Genomic DNA, 13,828 nt, shown 5'->3' on the forward strand with positions numbered 1-13,828 from the left:
TTGAATAATTGTTTTGATTATTAAATGAGATAATCTATGTTGAGATTAATACATTGCAGGGTACATAGTAAATAAATGGTCCCTCTGTGCTTTCCTTGATTTAATTCAATTCATTTATTAATCTACAGGGACAAGCCTGAGTGTGAGGGAGATTGCCATTTACTTGTTTTGTGTTTTGTGATAGGGTGAACGTGGGGAGGCAGGGCCTCCTGGAAGAGGTGAGCGAGGGGAGCCTGGAGCCCCTGGACCAAAGGTCAGTTATTCTTGCGTTGGAACATAGCTTTCTTTGGTTTGGAAATGTGTCCTACTTACTTTATTTTTTTTTAATGTTTTATTTAATTTTGAGATAGAAAAGTCGGGGAGGGGCAGAAAGAGAGAGGGACAGAGGATCCAAAGGGGGCTCTGTGCTGACAGCAGCGAGCCAAATGTGGGGCTCCAACTCACAAACCATGAGATCATGACCTGATCCCAAGTTGGACACTCAACTGATGGAGCCACCCAGGTGCCCCACTACTTACTTTAGAACATGAAACTAAAATACAGTTCCTCAAAAGATACTAAAACAGCAAAAATCACAATATATTGAAATGCACACTGATGGGTTCTTCTCAAAGGGAATTTTACAATTCAACTTTTCCAGTTTTCTCTGTTCTGTCTGGTGAACAAATTTAGTAACACATCCAAAAGTAAAGGGGAGGTACTATTGTATTAGCATGTTATCACTCAATGTGTATTAAAGCTTACTGAGAAAAATGTTGATACGTGCTGTGTTAGTTTCTGTGGTAACTTGAAGGTGTGTAACACCCTGAAAATATCAGAGCCAAGGATTTATTTGACGGTTCAGTCTTTATGCCTCTACACTTCCTACAAACTAATATGGCAACACTTTATTCTAATAACCCATCCCAGAGACACATCACTCTTTGATGAAAAAGAAATGTATGCCAACACTGTTGAGACTAATGAGGATTATTCACAGAGCACTTCCCATCCACTGGTGGGTGGGCAGTCTTCAGAATTATAATGGAATGAAGGCGGTGGAGAGACCAGGGAAGGAACTAATGATATGGTGTTAACTACTTATGCTTAGTTGTTATAATAGTCAACATTATATAGAACCATATATTTAGGCAGTTAAAATAAAGTGTTTCCATTTTTCTTCATTATTCTGAGTCACTGCTAATTTCTTCTTTCTGTTCTTATCTCCTCTGTCATTTCTCTTTTCCATCTTCATATTCTCCTATAATAGGGGAAACAAGGTGAATCAGGAACTAGAGGCCCAAAGGGGTCAAAGGTCAGTAACCAAGTAACCATTTTAATATCACAGGAGGCCTTCAAGAGTTGTGGCTTTTGCCTCTTCCACAGAGAATCACATTTTAAACTGACAGTAGGATTGCATTATTTCCATCCTAATATCTCAAAACAATTGGTTTGTTTCATCTTGTTTGTTTTTGTGTGTTCTTGTGCTTCAGATTATTCTTTAAGAGAAGTTGTATTTCCTATTACACAAGATGAACTTCTTTGGGAAAAAAAATGCTCTATTTAATTTACATTATGTAGGGTGTAATCTTATTTTTTATTTCCTGACTGTCTTTGTGGTAAACGTTCAAATTGTACTTTGTTTTAAGTTAGTTGACTCCCTCCATGGCATTAAAATTTCACCACCAATTGAAATTCTTTCCTTTATCGTGCTCTTTATAATATCTGAAATAATCTACATACTTAGCAGAACCATGTTAAGATGTTTTCAGCTAATAACATGAAAAAGTGGATAAAAAATGAGGAAAACAGGAAGCAGAAATTATTAATTCTCTATTCAGAGCAAATTTGATTACTATGGTCAATGTTATCAGCATAATGTGAGTGGAAAAAATATTAAAATCTCTTTTCCTGCTTACCTTCATTGGTCCCTATCCATTTTATGAAATATGTAGAAAGACACATTAAAATGCTTTGAATTCCACTTAGGAAAAGGACTCTATAAATTTAAGGCTGTCTTAAAGAACTTTCAAATCTACATAAGTTCAAATCTCTTCTCCAAAATCTGTTTAGACCTTTAAGAATTTTGAGTGCTCTCAGAGTGATGTATGTGTGGTTTGATGCTTGGACTGTTCCTGGTTTCTCTCCAGGTTGGGTAATAACACCATGAATGGGACTTTAGTGATTTTTCATATTGCTTTGGAAAAACAAAGCTGGCTTTGCCCTACCCGTGACCTTCAGCCTTGCCAACCTGTTCTAGCCAGCTGCTGTCCACTTCAGCACCTTCTGAGTGTTAAAAGGCCTATACCTCTGGAGAAACTTTTCCTTAGATCTTCATTATCATCAAAGAGAGGCCTCACTGGTGACCTTTCCCTTCTAAACCCCTCTAGAACGAGCTTTCTGTTCCTTCCCTGTCCAGATTATCTAGATTTTTTTTCTTAGAAAACAGACAGCCCAATTGATTGGCTCTTTTTCCCTTTGCCCCAAATCTCTTCTTATAAAAAAAAAGAATATGGCTCAATCTGAGAGGTAAAAGCTTCTTTGAGTATCATAGAAACCATTTGCTTTGCTTTTGAAGATCCCTAGTAAGAGAGTTGCTGTATATATTTTTGTTCCAAAATACTCTGTCATCTGAAAGGAGAATTTTAACTCACTTAAGGTGCATCTTAAGCATTTGCTGTGTCAGTGGTAATTGTTCTTCTAATTGTTATTTCCACTTGAGAAGTTCATATCAAAGGTGCTGCTGCATGGTATTAAATACATCCTTAGATTTGAGGTATTTCTGGCTGTTGGCCCCACTAGTAATTCAGCTTTTTTTTGTCTTTTCTGTGGAAAGGGTGATCGTGGAGAGAAAGGGGACTCTGGAGCCCTGGGACCAAGGGTGAGTACATCTCTCATCTAACCTTTTGGCCCCCTACAAGCCTAGATTTGACTCATGTGTCCATGTGCCTTTCACATAGCACCTAGACTAATAATACCCAATAATAGCACTGGAGGTGGACTTGAATTATTTCTGCTGCTTCCCCTTTTTTGCTTATTTTTTACTGTACTCACCGGACCAATGAGTGTGTAGATTCTAACACATAAAATAAGCTCCACAAGAAGATCTAAAAAACTCTTTCCACTTTCTCTCTGCTAAGAGAGCAAGACCAAGCCCATAACCATCCATTTAATAGAATTATCCATTTTTCAATTATAAATAAAAGCAATACCCCATATTTTCAAAGTCTCTTTTAAAGACAGGCAGGGAATTAGGACATGACTAATAGAAATGCAGGGCAGAGTTGATGAGTAGGGTAGATGCCTTATATTTGTTCCCTATTTGGTTAAATTTTAATGGAATTGTATTCCTATTGAGAAAGACAAGCCTTTCCTACAGAACAGTGTTCTATCTTCTTAAAGAATAAGGAAACAATCTATGAGATGTAGATGAGTAGAAAGAGATTAGGGACTGCTTTAATAAATACTGTTAAAGCCATCAAAATGTTGCAAATTGAATTAGATTAGCCTACATTTTATAATTTTCAGAAGACAGCTTTAGAGATTGAATCCTATCTCTTCTTTTAAAATCAGATTTCATATCTTTAATCTACCATCTATAGGAAGTTAAAAGCATTTGCCTCCTTTGAAATAAAGACAAAATTTGAACATGATTTTTCTAAAGTGCAATTGGGCCATACAGAGGAATTGATGGTCAGAGAGGGCTCTATGTTGCTATTTATGTTTTTGCCACAGTCCTTTGTACAACCTAGCCTAACTTCCTTGATTTTCCCTTGGTTGGTTTTCTTCATAGGGTCCACCTGGTCAAAAGGGAGATCAAGGAGCCACTGAGATCATAGACTACAATGGCAACCTCCACGAAGCCTTGCAGGCAAGTGACTGCTCCCTGCCCTGGCACAGTGACACTGATGATCACCCATGTAATGTGTGTAATATCAGCTTCCACCCCCACCCTGGCATCCCAGAGGGCTCCACTGCTCAAAGCACACCTTTTTCCTGATCTCCTGAGCCCATCTCCTTCTCCCTGTCCCAGTGTATCCTCTTTATTTCTCAGCATTTTTTTATCTTTCCTTTTCTTTCGCTTCTGCCTTCAGATATGCTTTAGTGTTATCTGGTTTAAACCTTCTGTTCATTTTGCCAATCTTTGTCTCCCTTGCTTGGAAAGCAAGTATAGCAAAGCAATTAAGAGTCATGTGGCCCTGGAGTCAGAACTCCCTGGCTGAAAATCTCTTGCTTACTAAGTTCATGACCTTGGACAAGTTATTTCACTTCTCTGTGCTTAAGTTTCCTTGTCTATAAAAAAAAAAGGATAGTAGTAATACCTCCCTCAAGGGTTGTTATGAGAAGTAAATGGCTAAATACATATTATACACTTGGAAGTGCCTGGCACATAGTAAAACTTCCACAGGTATCTCTTATTGCTGCTACCATTCATAATATAATGTGTTATTACCATAGAGAACTACCTATAGAGTAAGAAGCCATAGACTATATGGCTTATCACCATTACCTTTGCTTCCTGTTCGTCCTTTTCATGCTTAGACTCCTGCATTCTAGCCTATATCAACATTCTGTTGAAACTTCTCTTAAAAAGGCCAACAATGACCTCTAGGTCAATCTCACTGTACTCATCACCCTTGATTTTCTGTGACATTTATACTAAACTGCCTTCTTTTTGAAATTTTCTTTCTGGTTTTTCGAATCCTCTACTCTAATTTCTTCCAGGTTTCCTCTTAGTATTTCCAGTTTCTCTGTCATACCCTAATTTTTGGTATCCTCAAGTCTCTGATCTTTTCTTGGTTCATTCACTTGCTCTGTGTTCTTCTGTGTTGTGTCTTCCCAATCTTTCACCCTCCAGGTCTGATTTGCATGTACCTCCAGGTGTCTAAGAATATTTCCACCAGGGATGCACCATTGCTTTATCATCTCCCACCAACACATACAATTATACTGATTACTTTTCCCTTCCATCAAATGATTCCCTTTTTTAACTAATCAATTGCTGTTAGTGATACTATAATTGTTTAACTTTCTTGAGATAGAATCTTTAGAATCATTTTACACTATTCATAGTCCTTCGTCCATTACATCTAAACAGATGCTGTTATTTCCTTTTTCAAAGTGTCTCCTGAGGTTGCCTTATTCTCTCCATTCTGAACTCGGTCCACATCCTATTTGTTTCAGGGCTAACACTGCAACAGCCCCTTCACCATTCTTCTGGTCCTAGTGCCTCCCAGTCCTTTCTAACCCATCCTGCATATCACTCTAAGCTAATTTTCCTAAAATATTATTATTTTGAAGGCTCTGATCTGCTCAGAAACCTAAATGACCACCTTGCCTACTCTATCAAGCCCAAACTTCATTTGACTTTCAAAGCTCTATAATTCTACCTATAATAGAGAATTTCCTATTTCTCCACAAAACAGATTTCCCAAGAGTGGCCATATTTATCATACCCACAAAAATCGCCCTCTTTTTGCCTGGTTCATCCCATTCTTCTTCCCTTTCTTTCATCTGTCTAAATCTGATCCAACAATATACTGCTGCCACCCAGATGATTCTTTCTTTCAATCCTTTCAAACATCAGCAGTCAGGCCCCATTAGCTCAACCTTTAATTGTTCTCAAATCACATAATTTATTTTAGTCTTGCCTCTTACCAGATTGTAAGTTTCTTGGTGACAAAAGTATATCTCATGCTTATTTTATATCCCCTGCTGTACCTGGCACAGGTCTAGGCATATAAATATTGAATAAATGGTTACTGATAGATAAGTGAGTACACTTAGCCTATATGGACAATCCATTTCTTTGCTTGAATACCAAATTAATTGTTTTAAATATTTGCTATTTTGTACTTGATTGACTGATTTCCCCCATCTTTATGATTTCACTAACAGTGTCTAATTTAGTAGATCTACATTTTTATGGGTGCTTTGCTACAACTACCATTTTTAACTAGTAAAGCATTTATTAAGTAGTTTTTGTACATTGTTTTCAGCTCAGCCTCTTTTTCTTTTCATTCTTTTTCTTCTGGTAAAATGCAAAGAGAAGCATGCTCATTGCTTGAAGAAATGTTGCTTGGTCAGTAAGTTCAGTCAATAGGTTGAATAGTGTTCCTCAGTACACCTGGATTAGATATAAGCAGTAGCCTTTGGCTATTGTCAACTTCTAGAACCAGATTTCTAAATTGTTCCTTTTCCCCCACAAATTGATAACTGCATGTGGAAAGAGAGAAAAAGAGAATAAGAAGTTTTGGTGTACCTACTATGTTTTCAAAGCTTTTACTTATAAAATATAGGACATAGTTTTTAACTTAATTTATTAGTGATTAAATTTCTCCTAAACTGCTTTCGGTGACACCATAATTCTTACTACCACCTTTAAAAGGTATACATTCTCTTAGCTTCCAAGAAATCCTCCAATATTATAGGCTATGACCATTTCTGGGAAAACTGTGAGTCTTTTAAAGTATCCATTGCATGAACAGAGTCAGGCCTGAAGCAAGCTACTCTCAGTCTAAAACCAAAAATCTGTTTTGATTTCCTCTCTGCTATTAACTAGCTGAGTCATTTTTGGGAAAGCAGTGAGTGTATCTATACTTCATTGATCTTATTTGTAAAGTAAAGATGTTTCAGAATAGATTCTTTCTAAGAGTCCATGAAATCTAGTATTATGGTTAAGGTCATTTTTTAGGAGCTCCTGAACATCCTTTGTAAATATGCCTAAATGCACGGTACTTTTTAAAACATTGACACCCACATCTTGATATGAAAGGATATATGTGCTCAGTTTATTTTTCTGCCTCAAGTTCTTTATGACAGTAAACCAGTCAATATCCATTATAGTCAACTAGTTCGCGTTTATCCCTCAACCTAAATAAAGATTTATTGTTTTTATAGGGTTAGGGCAATTACATGTTATGCTTGTAAATAGTTTTTAGTTATTTTTTTGAAACTATTTGTTTTCCTAATCTGGTTCTCTAGTGGAACAAGGGCCCCTAACAAAATCAATTAAGTAAGCAGCCATTAGACTGAGAAGGAGGTAGTAGACGTTTTTTCTTCTAATTCTGTAACTACTGATGGATATTCACCATTTTGTCCATTTCATTTTATTATCTCCTCCTCTAAAAAAATATGCAAAAAAATCTAGATTAGGTAAATAAATACATAATACAATTATAAAAATGCCACATTAAAAATATACAATTTTGCCATTGCTTCTATTGAAAATTGTTATTTACAGAAACATTTGCCATACTCCATTTACTTTGATTTTTAAGTTTCCACAATTAGCAGTAAATCCTCTCCATTTCCGGATTCAAGTTTTTAAAAATGTTTAACACCATCTAAATTAAACCTATTCTCTAGTAAATCGTGGGTGCTTTTCAGCTTGCATCATTATGAGAAATGAAAGAAAATAACCTTTAATTCTAAAGAGATTCACATAAGCATCTGAGGGAATAAATCACAAAACAGCTTGCGAGACTTTCAACAATTTACAGTTGCTTCAGCTCATGCTTCCCATTTCACATCGTGCCTCACCAGAAAACAACGTGTCTTTCTTCATCACTACCAAAAATTCTGGTTTTCCAATCATTCGTGGAGTTCAAGAGAGAACCCTGCTGAGTTCCCATAGGTGTAGAGTGGAGGAACCAGATACAAGAAATTCAGAGTGAGCCAATATCTTTAGGATGTCTCTGTGTGCCCGCACACAGGTGCTACAGGATGGTGGTAAAAATGTTGTTGAGAACTTAGCTTAGTTTGTCATTTGTTTTTTTCTTGTTACCTGGATGTAACCTGCCTTATGTAACTGTTAGGTCTCACAAAATATAGTTATTTAACAAGATCACGTAAACTCCATCTGTTAGATAGTTCAGTTACCATTAATAATATGCCTTTATTATGCGACTCATTACAAAACACATTGTTAGCCTTACATTTAAAAAAAAAAAGCAAACTAGTTTTGTGTCCAGGTGGAAAATGAATTCAAATACGGTACATTTGGAAAACCTCAGAGAGCTCAAATTGTAAACTCTCTTCCCTTTCTAAAATTTTAGGATTCTTTTAGGATTTTTTGTAGTTAAAAATATATGATTGGAGAATAATGATAAAGAAATTATTTCTACTCTATAATTCTCTAATAGCCTTTTTAAAAATGACTTGCCTACTTACAGGGGCAAAGAAGTAGCTTTCTCATAGCAATAAATCTGACTCTTGCTCTAGATGAATCCCTTGAGAGAAAGTAAGTGGTACCTTATGTTACACAGATATGATAGGCCTTGATATTTTTTTTTTAACTTGCCCCTAGTATGTGACCACTTTGCCTTTTGTCTTAGAAGCACTGGTGGTTTCTTTCCTACTGTGTTTTCCATGAAGCTGCAATGACCACGACTGATTTTATCATAGATACAAACCATTTGTACGCATGCATAAATATATCGTTTTCTACGGAATGATGAGGTCATGTCACTAGAGATTCAAGTGTTTGAAGTAAGATCAGTAATATTAAGTTTATTTTTTACAACAACAATAATAAACAACAGCAACAATGGCAACCTGAATCAGAAATGGGAATGGAGGAGTGGAAAACAAAGGGATGGTGTCAAACCGATATTCACAAGTTTACATGTAACTGGATAACGTGTTTCTTTGAGCAGAGTCCCTGATGGAAAATGTGCTCCCTCTATGACCAAGTCACGTGGTGATGGGCCCTACAGAACTCTTCGCATAAGACCTAGACTAGAAAACATTAGTGCAGTAACGGTTCATGGATTAAGGGTCAGATATTGTGGAGATTCATTCTTTAACAGAATACATTTTGTTATAGTACTCTAGTACTTCACACTAAGAAACTGGATGAATTCCATGTCAACTCCTGTCTTTAGCCATAGCACCCAAAAAAGCTAATTATAATGCAACAAATAAGCTACAGACTAAAAAAGAAAAAAACTTACTTACACATACAGTTGGACATTTCCATTTTCTCTACTTTAAGTGCCCTAGAATGGAACTCTCGTGAATAGCAGTCTCTCAGGTCACAATTATGCCAACACACCTCTACTGTACACCATTTAGCTACAGACATTTTTTTAATCAAGTGAATTAAAGTTTTGACATTTTCTTTTTTCTTTACACAAAGATTTTTTAAAAAGAAAAATCTGAAAATAGTTTTAAAAACAATCTTTATCAGGGAATGAATGGAGGTCTGACTCCACCCCCAAAATCTTTATAACTATATTGTATTCATTTAAATTTTATTTTTTTTCAATATATGAAGTTTATTGTCAAATTGGTTTCCATACAACACCCAGTGCTCATCCCAACAGGTGCCCTCCTCAATACCCATCACCCACCCTCCCCTCCCTCCCACCCCCCAGCAACCCTCAGTTTGTTCTCAGTTTTTAAGAGTCTCTTATGCTTTGGCTCTCTTCCATTCTAACCTCTTTTTTCGTTTGTTTTTTTTTTCCTTCCCCTCCCCCATGGGTTTCTGTTAAGTTTCTCAGGATCCACATAAGAGTGAAACCATATGGTATCTGTCTTTCTCTGTACGGTTTATTTCACTTAGCATAACACTCTCCAGTTCCTTCCATGTTGCTACAAAGGACCATATTTCATTCTTTCTCATTGCCATGTAGTACTCCATTGTGTATATATTCATTTAAAGATAGGTTAATATGTTCTCAGTATCTTCTCAATCACTTATAAGACATCAGGCTTGCCAAAACACATTCAAGGAATTTGATCATTTCAAAAATGTATTATTGTACTTTGGCACACAATATAGGTAACTTTGTCTTTGTCAATACATTTTCCCAACAGAGGATTACCACCTTAACTGTCACGGTAACTCCCATGCATGATTTCTGTGGTTTGTGACTTCGTGGTGTTGATGCATGCCAATGATAATGGTACTAATGTAGCAATTGTTTTTGTCTGATATTTAGTTTTATGTCTCCTTATTAATAACTTTTACAACATTTGCCCCAGTTAAACCACTTTGTCTGCTTAGTGAAAAAGACCCCCAAAAAAGTTACTGTTATTTTTCTAAAAGTTTTTAGTCTTACAATAATGTGGCTGTGTTCTTTACTGTTTGGGAAATCAAATCCTTTGTGTGTGGGGGGAGGCTAGGTGTCTAGAAACACAGGTAGTATTAGCATGCTAATTCATCCCAAGGAGGTGAATGTGGAACACAACAGCAATTTTACATTATGTTATGAAATCAACTCAAAAGCATATTCAGTGTTATTTTGCCTAAATGTATTGATAGTTTTGCACAGAAGTAGGTAGTTTTTATACTTACATAACTGGTGAAATTTGTCCCCATTGCAAATTAATGTTGGGGGATGTTTGATTATGACAGAAATAATGGAAGTATATGGTGTACTTATTATTTAAAGCATAAATTGTAATACATATATTTGCTGCTTTTTAAAACTTTGTCTTTTCTTGATTTAGGGTCCCCCTGGACCACCTGGACCTCAAGGACTACAAGGGCCAAAGGTCATTCTTTATTTTACTTGTTTCCATTTACCACTTATGGTACAGAGAATCCCACCTTAAATATATGTATCTTTGAAAAATCATTCTTAGAAAATACTAAAGAAGCTAAGATCATCAATATTGCTTAAGGCAGCTAAGAATGGACACTGAGGTCTGGGCTGAAGGGACAGGAAATCAGAAAGGGAAAAAAAAAGGAAGATTAGGTAAGAAGGGAGAGAAATAAGATTAGCATTAAATTTAAAGGGAGGACATTGAGAAAAACAGAATATTAAATGAGGGAAAAACAAGTTTTATAGAAATTGTAAAGGTAAAGAGCCACTAAATGTAATATATGAAAAAAGGAAAATATTTATATACAGGAGGATTGAAGAAAAATTTATTCTAACACTAAAAAAGATTTTCCCTTTAATTTTTTGTAATAAAAATAATAAGAGAAGCTTTAGCATGGTGCATTCACAGATGAAAATTTGAGGAATCATTTTTCAACCACTTTTTATAACAAATCCCATTGTATTTATTCATTCTGCCATTTGCATCTTATCTAATGAAACATACCAACTATGAGCAACAGAAACCTAGAATTACTTGATTATATCTCAGATTTGTCGGTGGTTTCAGCTTTACCCCTCCAAACTTAAATTTAGTTATTTAACCAAATTTGAGCAAGTAACACATAGCCATTGTCTCTCACTTTTTAGAACTGAGCCATGTGTGTTGAAATATGACTTTCATCACTGGATTTTTGTAGGAGATTCAAGTGATTTTGAAATCCATCTTTTGTTGATGCCTTTCAAAGTACTTTATTTGCTGAGTCTGTCATGTACACACACACACACACACACACACACACACACACACACACATGCCAGCTTTATACTCTTTAAGATACTTAAAAACAGAAAGCTAACACATGGAAAATTATTTTTCTATTACAAAAAGGAATATAAAGTAAAATATTGCTGAGGTCCTTACCCATATAAGATATACTTAGCACATAGACCCTAATTTTAAACAGATATCATGTATAACATTATTGTAAGGTTTGGGTTTTTAACTTTCTGTTTCTCTATCACATTCTGGGCCCTAAGAGATAGAACACAAAAATTCTCCAGTTACACAGTCTTTGTTCCTGGTAAGCAAGTCAGCCTGGATCCCTGCTCTCTAAGATCTTGGTGAGCTGGACTAGACAACACAGGGGTGAATCTGCAGATTCCCTTTTCTTCTATGTAGAGTCAACCAGGATCTAAATTCCTTGCTTCTGTGCTAAACACATACCTCTTTACTTACACACCTCAAAAGCTCCTAGGACTTTACACTTCTTTAAAGCCCAAAGACCTATAGCCACCCTAAGGGTATAAATCCCTTGTCCTAAAGAGGCAAAAAGAACCACCTAGCCATGAAGGGTATATAATAGTGTTAAAACATATACACCTCCCCTTGTTTTATAATCTAATTGCTACTCATTTTTTAATTCAGTTATTCAGTAAGTAATTTTTGAGCCTCTATATAATAAAGACTAATATCTAACAGAGATATCTGAATATAGCAAGGGGTTTCAAGAAGGAGCTTACAGTTTAGAACAGGAGCGAGGCAAGTAAAGGCACAATTACTAATAAATAGAGTAAGTGCTTTGATGAGTGCATGCTATGGATGTCCATACAGGAAGGCTCCTCTCAGTCTTAAGAGTCAAGGATGACTTTGAGCTGAAAATGAAAGACGGGAGGAAGCTGGCCAAATGAGTGTCTTGACAAGTGAGCTGTGGGAGGGAGTTAGTCATACTCCCTTACCTCTCATCCCTGCTGGCCTTCCCACTATGCTGTCACTCTACCCCACCCCACACACTGTACAATGATCTTGTAATTGAGATCTTGGGCTGACTGATACAATCTTTCATGCTTTCCTTGATCTCTCCTTGATAAGGTTGGCATAACAGGGGTGAGATGTGCCTATGACCAAGAGTCAGAAAATGCATCCGAAGTCAAGTGTAGAACCCATTTGCACTGGGGACTTAGCCTCAGACTGAATGGGAGCCTATTCAATTAGTGTTTCTCTTTATCAAACAAAGATTGTTTGACTTCTTACACATCAAGTAATTCTTTACAAACTACATTTGATGAGTGAAAGATAAATTCATAACTCATGAGTTCTGCTTTCTTTTAAACACTCGCGGGTCACATTTTGAAGGTAAAAGCTTAGCAAAACAATCATTATTGGACCCAGAGTGCTGACAAGCATTCAGACTGAATGAAACTAAGGCTTAGCCAGGTGCATCCAACCTCAGCAGACTTGTTTGTGGCAAAATAAACTTTGCTCCTACCACAAAGGGTGAGAAATCAGGAGTAAGGAAAGACTTCTTCTCCCCCCACCCCCACTTTTTTTTTTTTAATGCATTTGTTTGTCAGGCTTTCTTTAATTGGAAAGCTCAAATTTCATGCTGTGGCCAAGAGCTCTTAAAGTTTTTACCAGGGAAAAGATCTCTAACAATTTCACTATTGTGGTTTATACATTATCAAACAAGCCTTTCTAAAAAAATACAGTCAAGTCAGCTCCCTTGAAAATCTGTCTGTGAGGCAGGCCACTCACAATCAGGAGAGCTGACTTTACAAAGTTTCCACCATGTGGGAATCAGACATATTTATAATGGGATCTGCAAAAGTGACTCATTGATCTAAAATAATATCTTACCTTTCAAAGAATTTGTTTGTTCAGTACCTTTCCAAGTGAAAAATGACTGGACCTTTGTTGGTTGGATAAATATCTAGCACATTGCTTAAATTTGTTTTTAATGGGTCATCTTCAATTAAGATAAAATAGATTTTGGGTTGTCAGGGTTTCTAAAATGTCATAATATGAATAGTAAACTTTAATTCATTCCTACCATAGTTTAGGTAATTGAACTCACCCAAAAGTAATTTTATGTGGATTAAGATATTATCTAATTGATTATGTCTGGAAATAGCACATTCACAATTACGAATCTGTATCCACTGTTCAAATGGTGCCAGTTAAAACACTGCATGCGATTTTTAAGTTAACTTTTATGCTTTTGCTTTTTTCTCAAGTTGGAAAATAAAGAGAAATAATACAGATTTTTTAAGGAGAAAAAAATTAACTGAGGCTTATAAGTTATTGTTACAGGGTATAGTCAACCTTCAAATTATCTCTACCAGTTTTCTTTCACCATTTTTTCCTTTAGCCTGAATCTCACATGGGGAAAAAAATAAAAACATTGGATCTTAGCTACATATAAGTATTGTTATATGTAATCTTTAAGAAAATGTTATTTCACTTAGTTTTGATATGCGTATGATGTAACAAAGTGTTCTTGGGTTATGATGCCTTTGCTGAA

The 13,828-nt window shown here is 35.9% G+C and overlaps 1 protein-coding gene across 1 annotated transcript in view; it reads left to right on the plus strand.

Moving 5' to 3' along the window:
- The window catches only part of COL25A1 (collagen type XXV alpha 1 chain), a 460,013-nt gene that overhangs the window by 409,652 nt on the left and 36,533 nt on the right, over nucleotides 1-13,828 (plus strand). The window contains exons 20-24 of the mRNA XM_053217073.1: nucleotides 185-253; nucleotides 2,816-2,860; nucleotides 3,773-3,850; nucleotides 9,799-9,822; nucleotides 10,435-10,479. Coding sequence (XP_053073048.1) covers nucleotides 185-253; nucleotides 2,816-2,860; nucleotides 3,773-3,850; nucleotides 9,799-9,822; nucleotides 10,435-10,479 — 261 coding nt within the window. The remainder of the gene's footprint in view (nucleotides 1-184; nucleotides 254-2,815; nucleotides 2,861-3,772; nucleotides 3,851-9,798; nucleotides 9,823-10,434; nucleotides 10,480-13,828) is intronic.

This window comes from Acinonyx jubatus, chromosome B1 (assembly GCF_027475565.1).
Source record: "Acinonyx jubatus isolate Ajub_Pintada_27869175 chromosome B1, VMU_Ajub_asm_v1.0, whole genome shotgun sequence".
Taxonomy (NCBI): Eukaryota; Metazoa; Chordata; class Mammalia; order Carnivora; family Felidae; genus Acinonyx; species Acinonyx jubatus.